Genomic DNA, 20743 nt, shown 5'->3' with positions numbered 1-20743 from the left:
TTATAAATAGTTTAAAATGTATTACTATTACTATAACTATTACTATATGATCCTTGCAAAAAAGACTGACCAGTAATTATGACCTATTATGATATGGAGCTCATAGGTCATTATAAAATGATTTATAATGTGTTATTATATATTATAAAGCATTATGAATATGTATAAGTTGTTATAACCATAATAGATTATAATGCATTATAATCATGCATAGAAAGTGTTACCAAAATGTTCAATTCTTTTCTGAGGAAATGGCTTTTGAAGTGAAATTATAAATATCTAGTGCAGTTGTGTCTTTACGTGTTCATTTTACTTCAGTTATTTTTATAACAGCCTCATTTTAAAGTACGGTACTGATTGTGGTAATTGTGAAATCATACATTTTTTTCATGATTTGTCCTGATAATTGACAATAACAATCAAACAGGGCAGAGTTGGGGTTATGTCCGCATACCGCAGATGGCAGCAGAGGCCCATTTCAAAGCCGAGGTACAATTATGTTTTTATGGTTGGCACGTGTGGTGTAAATGTGTCTGCTCATGTAAAACCTTGTAAAAACCGGAATTTGCACTCAATAATACAGAGTCGGGCTTTGGGACGCAGTACAAACATGCTTCTTGTTTTTCTCGCGTGATGAACCAATGAGAAGCCGCGTTTCAGTCCACACCTCCTGTCAACAGACGACGAGGACCAATAGGAGCAGAGCATGACCAGAGCCGTGCATAGATAAAGTTTAGCAGGTCTACGAGGGGAGATAAAACTGTAACTGTACTGGCTTTGAGATTAGATTTGAGGGCAGACTGAAGGGTCGAAAGTGACACAGACAAGGCTGAGGATTGCATGCACACCTGCAAAAAAACATCACAGCTGTATCATTCAAATGCACGGCTCTGGTTGGTAAATAAGGTTTGACCTCGTGGTGGAGACATTCTGGATTAGACGCAGCAGCAGCAGCAGCAACAACAGTAGGACTCAGAGGGCAACCTGCAACTCCTGCGTGGAAAAGACACCCACCGCGTGAACGTGCTGTTGTATGCGTTTATGCTAATTAGACAGTTGTTCGTTTAGTTGGACTCGCGCACACCGCTGACAGAGTTGGAGAAACAAGCAGAGGCGACAAGTACTGGTGAGTATCTGCTATCAACAATAAGCACGTACTAAATATTAAATATGCTCTTTAAAATACTATTTCTTTCCGGTTAGTCCTGTTCACGTTCACGTCCACGTTCACAGCTTCCTTCATCAAATCCGCCTCCGCGTGCCGAGGTGTCCGCGTCGTCTGTTGCCGCTCTGTCACTTCTGCCAACTTTACCGACGTGATTCATTCAAGTAACGTTACTTTTAAATGATTTATTAAACGTGCTTAACCAGCTTTAATAATGGGCAGTTGACAGCGTGGCACGCGTTTTGTTGTGGCAGTGAGTCTCGTGGCTACACGCCCGCGAGGAAGTTTATAATCACAGATTTTGGGCCACGTTCGTTGACCTGAAGGATTTATTGATCTACCTGTATCTGCACGGGGAGTTAAGAGGTTTACTGTCCGGAATATATATCCGTTTTAATACCATTCGTGAAGTATATTTGCACTTTGATTTGTTTCAAGTACTAATGAAACGTGTACTAGTAGTGTACTTTTACATAGTGTGTATGTATCGGCACATGTAGGGTGACTCTGACACAATATATTGTATTAATGTGAGCTACCTCTTACATACAATATTTAAACCTAATACACACTGCATGTGTGTATAGTGTATTTGAATAACTTCACATTTGAAGCAGTGTGTTATAACACTTATGACACTAGAGCCTGACTGACAGCACAGATGCATTAGTAGAGGTTGTGTATGACATCCAAGAGGTTGCAGCATAGCAATGCCAAAGGCACAAACTGTCTGAGGTAATTTCCTTGAGATAGTTTTTTTCCATTAAACGGCACCGACAAGTTTATTTTTGTCACGGCTCAGAACAGGCTACACTTGGTCGCAATGCTTTCATAACCAAAGTGATGGGATCCTTATCAGAAAGGTGTGTTTATATTACGCAGGGCTGCTCCCTCTTAGTCGATAAGTTGACTAATCGGTTGTTTTGGTCTTCGTCGACTCAGATTGCTTTCGTCGATAAGTTGTTTTTCATGCTAAAACAAGAGATTTAAAGTGGTGCTATTGTGTGATTCTCTGTGGAGAAACTCTGTGTTACTGATCTGTCGATTAAATCAAATAATGAATGAATCGACAAAATGTGTGAGTGTTAGTCGACTTGTCATTGGATTTTTTTTTTTAAATCTGAAATATTGACAGTATCCAAATCCAGTGTTGATCAGGCAATTACCTGATAATTACCGCTGTGTTGTGGCCAATACCGGTACAGTAACTGTCAAAAATGAATAAGTAATTTACTTAACTAAATAAAGAAATAACTCAAACTGATTTATCGATAAGCAAAATAGTTTCATCAATCGCTCTAGGCTCTCCTCTGTATTGTGGTCTTGCAGGAGACGTGGTTTCCCTCATGTTTGGCTCAGGACCAGCGGCGAGGGGCAGTGACTGGAGGCTGTCCGTTAGCCGTTAGATGTACAGCGCTCAGATATAGACTCATGCTGCTGCGGTGCCTGGCTATTTTCACAGCAGTGAGTCAACAGCTTGTGGAGGACAGAGGAGCCCAGGCAACAACTGAGGCTTAGCTGTGTGTGTGTGTGTGTGTGTGTGTGTGTGTTTTAGTCACACAATACCATGTATAATCACAGGCTGGGCCTCACAAACACCTTGTAGTGACCTCTCGCCCACTGAGCATCAGAACTGCTTCTAGTTACATTTCTATTCAGGTTATAAAACCTATGAGCATCCTCTCTCTTTTAGTTGACTTTTTCTACACTAATGCAGAGGAAGAAAGCAGCCCTTAAACAAATACTGAGGCAACACACCCACATTGACAAATGGGAAGTTGCTCAATCGATTTTCATTTAGCAATAAACAGTAACTTCTTCTTCATAGTATCAGATTTTGGAAGTTGAATTTATTCAACAGTGTTCACAGCTCTGAATCCTGCAGAAACGCACGAGTATGTCTTACGCTTTAAGTATGTTGTAGCCGTGCCTGCGCCACAATATTTAATATTTTTGCCGTGAGCATTTGCATTCTGCAGCTCTGTGTTGCTGCTTTGGGTTATAGGTAATCTCCTTCAAAATCATTTTCGATATTTTTGTTAAAATTCTCATTACATCCTGAAGCAAAAAAAAAAAAAGAGAGAAAAATCTGGTGTCTGTTGCAGGACTGTAATAAGCCAGTAAGAGTGCTAACAATAGCCATGTTGGTTGTTTATATTCATAATTATATGTTTACGTTCATAATAATCATTTTCGGGGAGTGGCTTTGAAGAGAGGCCTGAAGGGGACGGGCTGTCAGTGTTGCCGACTTTCTTGCTAGATTCTCAAGATTACCAATCCTAGCTTTAATAGGCTCCTTTGCCTCAGAACAAACTTCCTACCTTAACTCCCAGCCGACGAGAAGATCATGCAGGATCGTTGAGCTGACTCAGTGCTGTGATAATTGTTTTGACAATAAAATACAAAGAACAATCTTTTATTATATTTTATTGATATTTCAAACATGCCGTAACCTGCAGTATAACTGCTATAATGTATTCTGAAGTCGGTTCATTTGCAAATTTTGACTCTTATTTGTTCTTCTTTGTTTAGCTGGAGAAACGTTGGCTCATCCAATCATTCGTTTGCACAGTGCACTTACTCAGTGCTTGTGTGGGACCATAGTCACCCGATGATGTCGTTGTATGAATCTGTGTGTCATCTGTAAGATATGTTGTTTTGCATGAACTGCGCCGGTGAGAGCACGTAGACATTAAACAGAGGAGGCCTGAGAAAGCCTTAAATGTTAAGTCCCTTGGAGTCGTTTTCTTTTCCAGAGTTCAGCCCTTATTGTGTTCGAGCTCCGTCACATGCTGAGTCAGTCCCAGAATACAACACGGTTCTTTTGTGCTGCTGTCCTCGGAGTTGCCAACATGAACGTAAAAGTCCCCAAAAATAACTACAGACAGCAGTTCATCAAAAAAAATCTATCAGCTTTAACTCTCTCTTAAATGACTTCTATTCGAGTGTTGTTTTGTGTTTCTTTTTAATTTGAGGCTCATACTATCTGTCATGTGGTTAATTAATGATAATAACAAAAAAACACTATCAGACAATAATAAGAATAAGATTCAAATCAGTGTTTTCTTCAACCCCTCGTCTTCAGTCTGGCGTCTGAAAACGCAGTGCAGCCCAGAAGCAGGATGGATGACCCACTTTCTGACTCAGTGTGAGTGTGTGTGTGTGTAGCGGCACACACACACACACACTCACGTACTGCTTTTGAAGCTTTCAGCAACAGCTTTTTCCATTGGCCCGAATCCCAGCTGAGCTGTGTTGAAGCATGTCGTCACACCCACAAAAACGGCACCTGTAAGACTGTCGCAAACACACTCGGGGAAGTACTGCAGATTGCAAGAGAGGAATGCAGCTCTGCTTCGATAAGAGACGGAGAGGAAAGAGAGGGGAACTGAACTTTTTGTCCCAAATGGACCTTAAGATATGTTCACGAGTTCATTATCGCAGTTTCAGCTTTGTGTGGTGTGCCGACTGTTTGAGCTTGACAAAGGAATTTAACAAAAGATAATCCAGATTGATGATTTGGAAAGAAATTGAATACTTTGAGATAAACCTTTCAACAGAAAACAAGTAAAGTGTGACGTCAAACCTTGTACATGAACAAAAACGTGCACCCACATTCACTCATGCACAGAAAATAGCTGGTACAGGCAGCACCCAGCAACCCTCCAACTCCTCCCTCCTAGTTTCCAGTAACACATCCAGGCCTGGACCCTCATGCACATATCTGCACAGCACACATGCGTGCACGGCATACCCCTTTCCTTTCTTGTGTGTGCGTGTGTGTGTGGCGCTCACACGGGGATTGGAGGTCGTGAGTATTTATAGACAAAGTGTCATAGTCCCGGTCACCTCAAGATGTGACAGCTGTGTGTGCTTGTGAATGTGCGTGTTAATGTTTGGCAGCAGAACGTGTGTTGACGACAGGTTTTATGCCTTCTTGTCCATCTGAATGTCTTTGTCTGTGCTCCTCTCATCTTTGCTGACAAGGTGTCACACATTTAGATATCTGACCTGATTGTTGTCTTCATTCTGGGAGAACGCTATGTACTTCCCCACGCTACCAGGCCTACTATGAAAAGAGATGTGGCTTAACTAACGGTGATATTTGTTTTTTGTCTCTGTTTGTAGTCCATCATGGCTGGCGATATGATGCTACTGATGCGAGGCTTGGCTAAGTTGGGCCAGGCGGTCGTGGAGACTCAGAGCAGCACCCTGCGCAGTGGAGCAGGTGAGTTCAACACACCTGTTGTTTGCAAGGAACCCATAAAAGAGGGAAGGATCATTATGTCACTGAACTCACACTGGTGCCACACTAATATTATTCTTTGTTATCATTAACTAACTTTTATATGCCTCCATAGAGAGGCAAAGGCCCATCTCTCCCCGTGTCCCTTATGGGACCGTACTTTGGAAGAATATGAATCGTAGTTGGCAAGAGACAAATATTTTTGATCCCGTTTTAATTGTGTCTTGAGTTACACATATGATATTTGTCAATTAAAAAGATCATTTGGCAACACAAGAAAGTCGCACTTTATAACGGGACCATTTGATTTAGCGTGAAACCGCCCTGCACCTTTCATGTACGTCTCTCAATGTACGACACCAGCATGGACGTCACCGTGGCTTCCTGGCTAGCTAGGTAACTTAGCAATGTTCCACGCACACATGTAAAGTTATCTTACCTGGTGTTTTTTATCCAGCAGCTTTTTTTAATCAGCCGGGAAATTATCTTTTGAAATTGACAAACATCTTAATTCATGGCACAATTCAAATAGGACAAAAACAATTATAATTCTCACTCCTAGTGTGCATATGATTTACTTGACTTTTTTTTTTTTTCTTTTATAGGTTTCCCGCATGTTTAGTTCCTAAATTTGACTCTGACATGCACAAAACAATTCTCAGTGTACTGCATTAAGATATTTAACTGACTTGCTCATTAGCTCACATAATGACAGGCTAGCTTGTGATTAGCTTTACACATAAAGTTTAAATAAAAAAGTGTTTAGTTTTTGAAAAGGAGTGGTAACTGCATTAAAACATTTAGGTTAGCTAGCTTGCTAACTCCAATACAATACCCTCCAATATGTATGTAATATGTATGTAATCCAAATCCAAATCTGCTGTATGGTTAGTTTGTAGTGTACCGAAGAACTAATAATAGTATTTTTTTGTTAATTGTAACCCAGGGCTCTCAGGAGTTGGCGCTGCAGTCCAAAGTGTCCAATCGGCTGCTGAGCAAAGCCTCTCTGCCGCCATGATGACAATGCAGGTGTGTGCATTACTACTGTGCAAATCGGCTGCAAAGTTTAGCAAAAGACGACTACGAGTACGTTTTCTTTTTGTAAGAGTCTTCATGTTTATGTGTCTGTCCAGGCGCTGACTGGCCAGCAGCAGACGTCCTTATCAGAGTCTGAATATGACTTCCCCGAGGACGACGGTGTGTTCGCAGCTTCAGAGTTCAAGGAGGAAGATGTGGACTTCGCAGTGGATCAAACAGGAAGTGGTGATGATTTTGCAGCAGCAGGAGCGAGCCATGTTGGCGGCAAACAGTCGCTGTTTGAGGGATATAAAGATCCCAGCAAACAGTTCAGTGGACACACCAGATCTTACCACCAAGATACCAGGTAGGAATAGTCTCAGTTGCACTCAAGGGGTTTACACGTTTGTGCTGCTGTTTGGAGAATAAATGTAAATCACTTTTTGCTTTGGGTGTGGCAGACACTTCTACAACCACAGTCTGAACAGGCATTTGTGGGGACATCACGTCAGTCAGCTCAGGAGCTACCATCAGGACCCGACCACAGTGGGAGGACTCACCACCGAAGACATTGAGAAAGCACGACAGGGCAAGAAGGTTGAGATCAAATCACACAAACAGATGGTAAGTCTTGTTCCTATATTCTTAATCACAAACACACATTGATGTGAATGGAAAGGTGTCTTTACTGGTCTTTCTTCTTCAGTTGAGCGAGAGAGCCAGAGAGAGGAAAGTGCCAGTGACTCGGCTCAGCAGACTGGCCAACTTTGGAGGTTTGGAAGTTACACCACTCTTTGTTACTCTGTCTGAATAATGGCTGATTCATTGGCTGGTCTGACTGTGTGTCTAGGTGCACGTCTGCATCCGTGGATACATACAGTTGAGTCTGTGCAGTCATTAAAATAATGATATTAGTATATAGAGAAGAGTCTGCATGGGACTAATCACTAAATTAATATTTGTAGGGTGCGAAATACTCGGAGGCAATTGGGGGTCCCGTCCAAGATTTAAAAAGAGATTTTCATGACTTTTTTTTTTGCAAGTGACAAAAAAATGTCTTATGATTTTAGAGACCCCCGAAATGTTGCTATTGACTCTTTCAGGCGGTCCTCCCGTATTTTACCCACTGAATATTTGTTAAATGATGTGGCTTCTCTCTAGTTAGTTAGCTACAATAAAAGAAATAGTTTGTGCTCGTAACGTGACATGAATTTGTTGGTGAAGTTCTGGAAACGTATCCTTGTAATCTAGTCTAGCTGTAACCTACCACCTCCTCAACGAGCTGGGATCACTGAGTTCAGGGCAGTCGGTGTTGTGTCAGCAGCACACGAACTTCTCAAAGTCTGTACAGTCAATAATGTCAAGACAACACCACTGAATGTACAGGCATATTTAAATGGCAACAACATGGAGCTCACAGGAAATAAGACAAAACATAACATGCAGGAATGTCATTACAGCACCTCAAAGCATACATGCACCTTTGGATTTTAATGACCCGATGACCTCCCCTCTAGCACCAACTACCAGCTCTGACACATAATACCTATAATACTGTAAACATAATTTGCTGAGTAAATTCATGCGTCCCACAGAAAGGTAACATGAAACTGGACTCAGTTGAACAAACACTTATAGTAATTAGGTCAAGCATATGGAGCCCTTATTAATGGTCATTGCCGAAATAAACGCCTCGATAGTCAACAGAAAGAGAGTGCAGCAGCAGCTGCAGTAAAATCTGTGTGAGTTTGCGCTGCATATTGTTGTGTGTTAGTTAAGCTTCTGTTTGACCATGTTGCCTGTTCTCTAAGCCTATTAGCTGTGACACAACACACAAACATGACTGCCAACTCAAAATAAAAGCATATCTAAAAACCAGAGATTTAAACACTTTAAAATAAACAAATTCCAAATAGTAATTAAGAATTGAAGCAGTTGTAAACATTGCTGACAAGCTGAAAGGTTGTACTTACTGTTCAGGGCATGCGTTTTATTATTATTTATGGTCTTATTTATGTGTCTACCACTGCTGAAAAATATTGAATCTAATATTGAAATGTTTGCAGATGAAGGCGAGTACAGAGATCTGGGTCTCCTTGTCTCAAAGTCATATCTAGACAGGATGTGATTTCAGTGATAAGCTTGTTCAAAGGCTAAAACACTCATTCACACGAGCACGTTGAAAATCTCACAAGCAGCCGCGGACATAGTTTGGCGTGACGGATCAGAGCTTGTAAATCAGCAGCTCGTTGCTTCACTTCAGGCAGGTGATGGAAAGGTTAACAGGTGGCTCAGATTGTTGTACAGAGGAGCTAAAAGCAAAGGGACCAGGGTAAACAAACCATGTCAACCCAGAACAGAGTCTCTCGGTGAGTCGGACCGGACTGCCAGCACAAATAACACGCAGCAGAATTTAGCCGCGGCTCATTCCAAACCTACGTGACTTACACGATCTACAATGAGACGAGTCGAGTTGATTCGGCATGTTGACAGTGGTAACATTTAGAAGGTGTCGTGGGGGGGATTTTGGCCTCTGTCTGTCCTTCACTCTCCTGCAGTATTTGTTGACCAAGTTATACAAGTTGTTTGACTCACAGCTTACGAGCGAGTGGAGATAGTGAATGCAGGTTTTAGGCAGTTTAGGTGTGAGAACAAGCTGCACAGTGATTTATAGAATCATAAGCCTGTTTGCATGTTTCATGGCAACAGCGATTATTACAACAACAAAAAAATTACCTAAGGCTGACTGAGCTTCGGACGAGCCCCCATTATGTTACGACTGGCTTGGAAGTCGCAACATAAGGACGGACACCACATCAAGTTAGATTCAAAAACCACAGCTGCCAGTTTGTTACAGGACACAAATAAACTGTAATGTGCCAATCTAACTGAAGACCAGGGTCTGGTGCAGGCAGATGAGAGAGAGCGAGGGCGGAGCAAGGAGGGACTTATATAAGTAAAACCCACACCTTCATCCAGGTGCCCTCAATCACTCATCAGGGAGCTGCACCTAGAACATAAAGACATAGAATACACACATAGGTACACACAAGCACAAACATTCACCTGCTTAGACGTCTCCATCTGTTGTATAACGCCATGTTTGAAAGGTTTTGCTGAGGTTTTTGAAACGGGAATATATATTTTTATGTTTTTTTCTGGTTCCGAATGTCAAATGAGGGAACAGAAATCATCTGCAGCTTGTTTAAAATTCTGCAGCTGGAATTTTAACTGTTTAAACGTAGAGAGCATGTATGTAAAGCACTCTATAAACATCGTTTTTAGAAAACTGCGATGTAAATAAAGGTTATTATTTTCCTTTTAAGCTTGTAAGTAGTGCACAGCAGTCCGTCTGTAAACACACACAAAGAGTAAGATGACACTGTCAGGTTACACGAGGTAGATTTGTCAGAAATTGTGATGCACAATATAATTCTCTCTGGTCCGACTTGTCCGCAACAATAGAAGAGATTTCACACGTTTGACCGGAGAAAAAATGCTCGGTCCACTTGTAAACAAGGCACTGAAGCAGGCTCTGTCCTGATTCGTCCATCCACTGTTCTTCGGATCTCTGATTTGTTGCCTCAGAGAACGCTGACTAAACGATTATGTAATGCTGAGTTATGTAAGGTAGAGACCAGGCTTTGGAGGAACTGGCTCACAAACAGTCCAACCATGACTCGCTTGCTTTTCCTTTCCATCATCTGCTAAGATAACCCTGTAACTTCTTCAGAGGATTAAGTATTTTAAGAGTTTAATTGTTCATATATTTAGATTTCCATGTGCTCTGGTGGGTTGGCAGAAGTGCAGCTGTTACAGTTCTGTCATTGCACTCTGCCGAGTTAATTTAGGGCTTATCTGCCGACATATTGTTTGTCTCATATGTTCTGTTTCACATTTTATTATGATGAGAATAACATTCCTTAGAGTCAACACTGGTGACTAAGTTTTACATTTATCTGTTAAGTTATGACATTGTGGTGTTGTCTGTCTGTCTGTCTGTGTCTCCACCAGGTCTAGCTGTAGGTTTGGGGATTGGAGCACTGGCAGAAGTTGCCAAGAAGACCATGAGACAAAATGGTACAGCAGGTAACACTAACAAACCCACTAACACACCCACACTTGCTCACACAGCATCAATAGGGAGCCTCTGTACCAAACAGCTAAGTTATCTGTGCAGGATTTAAATGATCTAATAGAGTACACGTCTGAGAGTTCTGTGCCTGTAAGGACAGGTATTTCTGTTTATTGTGCGATTTTACAACTGCATTCCGGTAAAAGCTTGCATCATTTTTTCAATACCCATATTTTACGCATGCTGCTACATACTACACACGTTTTGCATAACAGCAGAGCACAATTAGCAATTCAGCCGCCTCTCACAGCAACCTCCCACCAAAACAAACACTCCTGCTCCGCACAGTGAACCTGCTAATGTCAAAACAGAGCTAAACTGAAACAGCGTACGAGAGTAAATATGTGGCATTTGTGCGCCTGTTTGTGGGCGTTTATCTGTGTGTGTGTGTGTGTGTGTGTGAGAGTTAATCCTAGCAGGGAGGCTATGAACTCCTGTAAGTGTGTGTGTGTGYGTGTGTGTGTGTGTGTGTGTGTGTGTGTGTGTGTGTGTGTGGTAAATCTCTGCAAAAGCCTCTCAAGGGAGCTTCAGACGCACTAAAACTTACTAACCGGTGACCTACTGACGCACATACTCACAGACACATGCGCATATTGTATATAAACCTTTAAACTATTGATATTGATCAATCTAAATGACTTCACCTGAGCACAAACTAAAAGTGTTACATAGTTACAGTAATTGCATAAAAATGTGGCTCCACACTTTGACTTTAGTCTTGACACACTGGTGTAAAAGGAGGCATAGAACCAACACCCTCTCTGTTCTGTGCCACTGCAGGTGACAATAAGAAAGGCGTCCTGGACTCCAGCCCCTTCCTGTCCGAGGCCAACGCCGAACGCATCGTCAGAACCCTGTGTAAAGTCAGAGGAGCAGCGTTAAAGCTGGGACAGATGCTCAGCATTCAAGGTGAGCGAGAGTTATTTACGACTGGCGGCTTTGACGCACAGATGTCGTGGAGTTTCGGGGGAGCTGACAGTTTTTCTATTCGCTCTGTCAGAGTTGTGACATTGACCCGTTGCTGCACACAGACAACAAACATGCAGGTAGCAGCGGCTGAGAATAAGTTGTAATGTAATTTGTAAGCTGGTTTGTTATTCGCACACGTAAGCCAAAGTTCAAGGGCAGAAAGCCAGCGTCGGTAAACACGCTGGTGCGGCCGGATCAGGTAACGGGACTAAACGACACATCATTAAATTTGTTTATCGCGGTTTTCCTCACTGCCTGATTTTGGCTGCCGACCTTTTGTCTTTTGCCAGTGGAGGTCAGAACATGTTAGCGTATACTTCACACACACGGTTCAGTGTAGAAAAATTAAAAAGCAACAAAAACAGTAGGAGGAGAGAAAAGGACGCTGGCTGCCCAGTGTTTGCTAAACAGTTTTCAGCACAGTGGGTTGACCTTGTGTGTGGTTATTTGCTGAACGGCCATAGCTTTACTCCATCTCTAAGGCGGTTACAAGTTCAGTCTTCAAACTAAAATGATTGATCGGAAAATGGACAGAAAGGTCAGTCTTCTCCTACAGACAGGATGTAAAAAGACTTCAAAGTCTTTACAGTTAACTTTGAACAGTAAAACATGACTGGAATCAGTAAATCTGCAGGAAAAATGCTGACACTGACTGGTATTTATCAGTCAGAGCAGGAATGCAGATGATTATGCTTCCAGCCATTGTACCCTTTACCACCGATCCAAGATACCGTTCACCTTGAGAGGTCAGAAGCTATTTTAAAACTAATAATAAAGTTTGTAATACTGATTACTCATATCATCAGCAATGTCAGCCAAATTATTCGTTCTAGTTGCCAAGCAGTGTTTTCTTTTCCTTTATTGTGATTAAGTTTTCTTGATTGAAAGTAAACCTGGGATCTCAGTGATTCCCCTTGGCTCAGTACGATTCTTCAGCTTACGCTGTCGAGTGCGGTTTAACACAAGTCAGTTGAACAATGAAGTTGTAGGTGGGAAAATGCACAGACCGTCGGTATTGTTTTATTAAAGCTATGAACCCATATTCACGGTGTGCCTTATGTCTTGTACTGCAGCTTTCCGGGCATCTCAAAGCAACGAACCACACCTGGAGTACAAATGCTGCCATAGTGTAGCCGTAGTTGACGGCAGCGTTACAGGCTTTAGGGAAACATCAATTTGTTGTCAGTTCAGCCGGCCTTTGCCTCGGGACCTGCATGTCGGTCCAGTTCAGAACTCAGTTGTGTTTGTGTATTTCAGATGATGCATTCATCAACCCTCAACTCGCCAAGATCTTTGAGCGCGTAAGACAGAGTGCTGACTTCATGCCAATCAAGCAAATGACAGTAAGTGTCTTCGTCTTCTTCTTGTTCTTTTTATTTTGTATTAACTGGTAATTATAATTGGATGGATTGGAATCGGCTGTAACACATTGTAACTGATGATGTAATAAGTATAGCAATATAAATTCTACCTTGAGCACCTTTCCCACAGCCTCTTGAAGGCGGGACTGTTGTTATTCAGCCTCGCTGTTTGGTATGAAAGCTACAACGTCTGTGTGTTGACAGCCGGCACAGCGGAACCGGTGTGATGTTTAAATGACGTGTTATTTATTGCCTAACTGCTGGGAGATTTAAAAATAAAGAAATTGCTGATCTTCTTCACAGCAGTATTGCAGAATCTCTATGTGAAAGTTGCTTCTTATAGTATAACATTTTTATTATTATAAATATCATCAAGCCCGCTGTGAACTCACCTTTAACCCCACCAGGGATAAAATTATTAGTGATAAATTCTAAATATTGTGTCCATCTGCAGAACGCGCTGAACAGCGACTTGGGTCCTAACTGGAGAGACAAGCTGGAATCGTTCGAGGAGCGTCCGTTTGCAGCAGCGTCCATCGGCCAAGTTCACCTGGCGAAGATGAAGGACGGCAGGGAGGTGGCCATGAAAATACAGGTACACTGTGAACATGTGTGTGTGTGTGTGTGTGTGTGAACACAGAACATTCTCATGTTGTTAAAAGTGGAACTGGAGAGTTTATCTCACACAGAATCTGATCTCCGGTCTGTTTACAGACTTTGTTTTCAGATCAGACCTGAGTCAGTGAGAAAGAGTCAAAACTAGAAACATCTCAGATTGTTATTTTATGCATTTACAGTATTTACAGATTATCCGTCTAATTGCCGTCTTCAATGTTTAAAATAAATGCTTTTAGAATTCATGAAGGATTCAACAGTAAAATTACAAATAATTATTTTAATCTCATGATAGAGAATAATTTCAATCGCTGTGAAAACTGTGGTTGCATTACACTATAAAGATGCATTAACAGTATTTCAAAGTGGGATTTTGAATATCAAGACCACATAAAAGATGGCGTTCCCTCATTTAATGATCAAATTACATTTTCTCTTTGTTCCCAGTACCCCGGTGTGGCTCAGAGTATCAACAGTGACGTCAACAACTTGATGACGGTGCTGAGAATTAGCAATGCCCTGCCTGAAGGTGAAACTCTCCGTCATACGAACACAAGCATGCTCCCCTTCTCAGTCATGCACAACTTCACTCTTCGTTTCTCCATCTGTAATCGTGTGCACTGTATCCCACTGTGTGTGTTGTCTGTGTCTCTCTGTAGGTCTGTTTCCGGAGCACCTGATAGACGTGATGAGAAAAGAGCTAGCGCTGGAGTGCGACTATATCCGAGAGGCCCAGTGTGCAACGAAATTCAAGTGAGTCTTACGTCGGATGTGTTTCAGTGTAATTGACAAAGCCCCCAGAAAACCACAACATACATGTTTATAATCATTCAGTTGTAACCGGTGGAAAGTTGATTACTTACACTTTATTATGTTAATAATCAGAGAAAAATACCTAGAATTAAAATGTAAAATGTGTAGGGAGATGCGATTACAATGTGATACTGGTTGTGCTAATTAAAATACTAGTTTAAGGATTAGAAAAATGTAATATCCAAATTCAAGCTTATTAAAAATTGATAAAGGCCAGTTTGTAGCTTGTTTTTGTTGTTGTGCCAGGAATAAATGTATTACAAACCCCTTAAACGCATGGTCAACTGTATCTCTGTTACAACCCTGGCTTGTTTAGACTCTAGCACCATTGCTGCAATGACTGCAATGTGCCGTCTCTCTCTCATGGAGCGCACAGCAGTAGAAAGACTCATGTTACACATACACACCTCTCTGGTTCAAGGTTATCAGAACCACTGAAACTGCCAGCCAGCTATATATATATATATATATATATATATATATAATATATATGGACTACAGGCCGACTTAACCTGGATTTATGTCTTTGTATCTAATCCTCGTTCTGACTCAGGGAGATATTGAAGGACCATCCGTTCTTCTATGTACCAGAGGTGATAGAGGAGCTGTCCGGAAGCCATGTCCTGACCACAGAGCTTGTCCCCGGGTTTCCCCTCGACCAGGCCGCGGGCCTCGCACAGGACCTGAAGAACGAGGTACAGCCGACAAACCAGCCGATAGATGCTCAGCTGACTGCATTTGAACGCATTTAGTTAAAGTGTTCAGAGGGGTGGATGTGTGTGTTTGTGGGAAACGGGACTAGTTTCTTTCTGATCAATAAATGCATAGATTGAATGGGTCTCTGTCCTTTTACCATGCTTTCTCCCCTTCTCCTTTCCTTCCCACAAGTCCCCGCTGTCCAAACCCCATTACATTCACTCTCTTTCATAGTTGACCTCAGTGCAGTGAACTTCTTCCACATGTTTTTTTCCCGTCTCAGATCTGTCACAACATCTTGCTCCTGTGCCTCAGAGAGCTGTTTGAGTTCAGGTTCATGCAGACTGACCCAAACTGGTCCAACTTCTTCTACGATCCGCAGACGCACAGGGTGAGTCTGTCTGCAGGCTGAAAGCAGCTGTTACTTGGCAGTAGAGATTTAGGAGCAATGAAAGTTGATCATTGGATTGTCTCTCTAGGTGGCGCTGTTGGACTTTGGAGCCACGAGAGGATTCGATCAGAGTTTCACAGATGAATACATCGAGGTAAGTCAGTCATTTATTTTATTTCTAACAGTAATTTATAGACAGGATCATATTTCTTGATCAACTCAAAGCTTCAGTTACTTTAACTCACCTGCTGTTTACACACTTGTTGCACCCCTACTGCTTTTGTTTAGGTTTTGATTTTTTTTGAAACATCAAGTGGAAACAAAGCTGACATTTGTACTGTGGTTTAACGTCCAGTGCCAAGTCGGTACTGAAAATACCTCAATTATACAGATTTTGTTGCCATGCGTGAGCTGTTAAAACATGTCTCAGAGATGCAGAGAAAGAAGTGATGGCGGTAACAGTCTTAATCCTGGTTGTAGATAATCCGTTCAGCCTCTGAGGGCGACAGAGAGGGAGTTCTGAAGAAATCCATCGATATGAAGTTCCTGACCGGATACGAGACCAAGGTAAATATCTCTTGATCTGTCTACTCGACATGAAAAGTATAAAGTGTAAATTTGTTCATGCAGCAAATATTCCTTTTTTTGTTTGTAAAAGTGCCCCATTAACTGTGCAGGATGGTCATTGGCTGAGACTAAATCTGTGGTGTGTTTTTTTTCCTCTCTGTATCCAGGCAATGATGAGCGCCCACGTGGACGCAGTGATGATCCTCGGCGAGGCCTTTGCCTCCACAGGCAACTTCGAATTTGGCTCCCAGTCCACCACGGAGAGGATCCACAACCTCATCCCTGTGATGCTCAAACACCGGCTCACCCCGCCTCCCGAGGAGACGTACTCGCTCCACCGCAAGATGGGCGGCTCATTCCTCATCTGCGCCCGGCTGGACGCACAGCTGCAGTGCAAGGACATGTTCCACACGGCGTATCAGAAGTACTGGGAGGGCCGCACGCCTCCCTCTCACTCAGCCTGAGTCCATCCCGAGTGTCAGGCGATCTGGCGATTTGACGGACAGATCCTGGGGCCAACGGAAAAGGGGCAAGTCAGCGGCAAGGTCGTGGTGTGATGACGCACAACTGCAGAGCGGAGGCCATGTTACCCGCACTGAACTGGTCAGCCAGCAGCAGCTTATCCTTCCCCCTTTCGGCAACCCACTACCATGAGCTTTTGACAGGCACTTATCCGTAATTACAGCCATCATTTCTTTGTTTGAGAAGGGAACACGGCGTCTGGAGAGCTTTAAGACCAAACTCTATATATGGCCCTGAGAGCACAGAGACGGCTTGAGGTGGATGGAAGGAGAGAGACGAACAGCCTTGCGTCGAGGTGTAAAATGAATGTAAACAGGTTGGAATTTGATCTCTTTTCTGATGATTTATGCGTTTTTGCTTTGCTGTGTTTAGTTGAACTTTTTGGAAGTGCCAGAAAATTCATGGGTGAAAACATGAAACATTGATTGTATTGAGGAAGAGGACTGAACTCTAAATATAAAGCCGCAGTCATATGGTCAGTGTGAGGCACAGCATTGGCCAGGACCAACATAAGTGGGAAGTTTGATTAGATTGGATACCAATCATGTTGCTTAGTCTAAATGTAGACAGCTCAATAAATGGGACAGTTTTGATGAGAGCAAAATTATTTGTCAAGATGTTGCTCAGTTTAGGTTGATTTATTCATTTGTATGAAATGTGAAAAACTGGAATTTTTCAGCATTCACACACAAGAAAGGCTGACTTTTAACTTGTGTATTTCCTGTATCAGTGTATCCATTCAGATTTCTGTTTTATGACTTTTAGGTTTTTAGGGAGACATTCTGTGGGCAGCAAGTTGATTCAAACTATCAGTCTGTTTCAAGTGACCATGAACCTCGGGTTAAAGAGTGATATTACTAAGTTTGTGTCTAAAAAATCATGTGATAAAAAATCGATATAGAGAATCTGCTGTAGATTTTTATTCTTTATGTCACATCTGATGTTTTGTCCATATGGGGCAGATTTAACTTGTGAATTCCAGTTGATTACCAACGTGTTGGCATAAAGGCTCAGAGTTTTATTTCAGATTCCGTTTTCTTTTGTTTAGTTCCAAAGCATTTATCTCTAAAAATATGGAGGTGAAACCATATTAATCCATGTTGCTCACTGTAAGAAAGACGAGCACATCAACCTGTGCTTATTCATGAATGTTAATGAACTGTCGAGATGGAAGAAGCTCATCGTGATATCGCACGAGCTCAGCTCGTGGGCTCACCTGGCTTCCACAAGTCGGTAATCTCTCCACACATCGGGTGTGAAATCCTCCGTCACCTGGCTGATGTGCGGCTGTGAAACTTCTCTCTACTCTGCAGTGTGAACACAGTTATCACAGTCTCTTGTGTGAAGATGAAAAAATGGGAGGGGGGGGGGGATAAGACAAGGTGCCTGTAGTCTTTATATTCCATATCAAGAGAAGACGGTTTAAAATGTTCTAATCAAACTAAAAGTTGTGATAAAGACATTGAATGAAAATAATAAATGTTTGATCTACTTGTCATGTGGCTCTGTGTGCTCTTTTGTCTGTATGATATTAATACTTTCAAACTATTTAAAAGAACTGCCGCCCTTCAAAGAAACATTAAATAGTGCGTCAGTTGAGTTGATAAAACATAGATCTCAGTGTAAATACAGCCCAGATTGTGTTCATGTATCCTCTACTGGAGGTTAAGAGGTTGTAATGTGTGTTTGGAAGAGATAAAAACAGAAAATACAGTAGAGAGAGATTGTCTTCCTTATTTAGCAATGTCTGGGCCAGCAACGGGGAACTGGCAGAGAGCCTGGGAAATAAGAACACACACACACACACATAAATATTCACAAAATATACACATGCATGTAAATATCCAGGCACATTAATCACGCCAGTATCACATGAAAGTGGGTGGTTAAGAGTGAGGGCATGTCCCGCCAAACCCTTTCCCTCTCTGAATCACCCTCAGCTACGATACTTCTTGCATGTTCACACTTTTTCCCAAAAACTGTTGTCTTTCAGTGCCACAGTCTGTTGTAGTTCACCTCAGTGTCCAGCCCGCGGCGCTGATGCGTTTCCACGTAGCGACTAACCGAATAAAAGCTCCATCAGTTCCTGAAATACTGACATCAGCCCAATAAACGAGCAAAACATAACCAGCCTGAGGCCAGCCAGGCAATTATATGAAGCTGGGTGTAAGAGTGTAATCTCTGCTTTATTAAACAATATCCTGTAAGCAGAGGTGGGAGTGGGAAATGATTGCACAAAGCAGCAGCGGTCATTAGATGCTCGTAGACTACTATATAATATTGATAGCACTGCGTCTAAATAATCGGAGCCTCATGAGAGGATGATAGAACTACATACTTGAGGCAGAATATGCTAATCACAGAATGCTCTCATTTTGTGGTCGCCAACCTGATAATCTACAGCGTTAACTAAGTATATTTTTCTCTGCAAGGATTTCATATTCTTATGGAAGCATAAGCTTGCCAAGAGATTCATGCAATTTCATTAGTTCCAGTCAAATACCATCTACTGTTTTCCCAGAATACATAGTTCTAAAACTGTTTTCTAGAGGCCACATTTGACTCCCGTGCAGGTCTCTGCAGTCAGAGAATCTGAACCATGAGGTCAGGACCCGAGATAGTTTAAAAGCCACTGTGTTGTAAATATATTGTGATTAGAATGGGTTGTATCGAGGCGGGGATGTCGACTGCAGTTTGGGTGGAAACGCTTTTCAAAAGCAGTGTTGTCGCTGCGTTACATCTCGATGACCTGAATGTGTTTTGACGTTGCAGCTTGCTGAGCTGAGATGGAAACCACTCACCACTGGGTGTGTTTACACTATAAGAGAGGAGTGTGAGGGGGGAATGTTGTGCACCTAGTTGTCTGGTCAGAAAGAGCAAGCAGAGAGAAATCCTTATTTGGTGAGAGGAGGCCACTCAGCAAGTCTGGGCACAATCTTTAAAGGCAAACACTCTCACAACTCTAACTTTAGCAGTTTTCTTCTGTGTGATTTGTGTGTTTTTAATCCTCATCACCAGCATCCCTGGGCAGATGGTTATTGAGACTATTTCCACAATTGCCATGGAAACTGATTTTATACAGTTTTGATGTGGAGTAACCAAGAAATGCACTTCAGAGCTAATTCTGATCAACTCCCTTCCCAACTGTAAGACAGCCGAACAAGGGCGGCACTCAGCTGAACTGTGGAATTAACCAACTAATAATTACTAACTAGAGATTACTATGACCTGCTGTGTAACAAAGATAAATACTGAATCAATTATATGTTATTAATGTTTGCGTTCACGGGGCCGGAGCCACTTCAAGCACAATCAAATTAAGGACCACATAGAGGTTGTGGTTATAATGAGATCTATTGTACCTCGGCATTGTTAATTTTTGTTTTGCATCTTTCTTAATTAATGGTTTTAAAATTCCACTAAAGGAGCTAAGTGACACACCCGCCATGTTCGTGACCTGAACAGTAGGAGCAGGCTACTCCTAGCTAACATGCTAAAATGCTAACATGCCCTGGAGGAGCATCCTGCGGTGATTTCTGTGTTCACGGAATCATTTTTACGTGAGGCCGAGTGTACTGGGACAGAGGGACCGAGTGGACTGGTTGTAGTGGGACACGGACCGAGTGGACTGGTTGTAGTGGGATAGAGGGACCGAGTGGACTGGTTGTAGTGGAATAGAGGGACTGAGAGGAGTGGTTGTAGTGGGATAGAGGGACCGAGTGGACTGGTTGTAGTGGGACACGGACCGAGTGGACTGGTTGTAGTGGGATAGAGGGACCGAGAGGACTGGTTGTAGTGGAATAGAGGGACTGAGAGGAGTGGTTGTAGTGGAATAGAGGGACCGAGTGGACTGGTTGTAGTGGGACACGGACCGAGTGGACTGGTTGTAGTGGGATAGAGGGACCGAGAAGAGTGGTTGTAGTGGGATAGAGGAACCGAGAGGAGTGGTTGTAGTTGGACACGGACCAAGTGGACTGGTTGAGGTGGGATAGAGGGACTGAGAGGAGTGGTTGTAGTGGGATAGAGGGACCGAGAGGACTGGTTGTAGTGGGATAGAGGGACCGAGAGGAGTGGTTGTAGTGGGATAGAGGGACCGAGAGGAGTGGTTGTAGTGGGATAGAGGGACCGAGAGGAGTGGTTGTAGTGGGATAGAGGGACCGAGAGGAGTGGTTGTAGTGGGATAGAGGGACCGAGTGGACTGGTTGTAGTGGGATAGAGGGACCGAGTGGACTGGTTGTAGTGGGAC

At 42.5% G+C, this 20743-nt stretch overlaps 1 protein-coding gene across 2 annotated transcripts; it reads left to right on the top strand.

Moving 5' to 3' along the window:
• The first annotated feature begins 739 nt into the window (after nucleotides 1-739).
• coq8aa (coenzyme Q8A, genome duplicate a) lies at nucleotides 740-17993 on the top strand. 2 transcript variants are annotated; one of them, XM_031866099.1, is made up of 17 exons: nucleotides 740-1126; nucleotides 5294-5393; nucleotides 6358-6440; nucleotides 6545-6795; nucleotides 6890-7052; nucleotides 7135-7201; nucleotides 10443-10508; nucleotides 11344-11472; nucleotides 12790-12875; nucleotides 13348-13488; nucleotides 13956-14037; nucleotides 14168-14261; nucleotides 14875-15016; nucleotides 15301-15408; nucleotides 15497-15562; nucleotides 15889-15975; nucleotides 16143-17993. In XM_031866099.1, the coding sequence occupies exons 2-17, from the start codon at nucleotides 5300-5302 to the stop codon at nucleotides 16437-16439; spliced, it is 1956 nt and encodes a 651-aa protein (XP_031721959.1). In that variant the 5' UTR covers nucleotides 740-1126; nucleotides 5294-5299; the 3' UTR covers nucleotides 16440-17993. The 2 variants fall into 2 exon arrangements, with proteins under 2 accessions (XP_031721959.1, XP_031721958.1); XM_031866098.1 differs by having other exon boundaries at nucleotides 10443-10517.
• Nucleotides 17994-20743: the final 2750 nt, after the last annotated feature.

This window comes from Anarrhichthys ocellatus, unplaced genomic scaffold (assembly GCF_004355925.1).
Source record: "Anarrhichthys ocellatus isolate YVR2014 unplaced genomic scaffold, GSC_Weel_1.0 scaffold34, whole genome shotgun sequence".
Taxonomy (NCBI): Eukaryota; Metazoa; Chordata; class Actinopteri; order Perciformes; family Anarhichadidae; genus Anarrhichthys; species Anarrhichthys ocellatus.
This window is presented reverse-complemented; position numbering and strand designations above follow the sequence as displayed.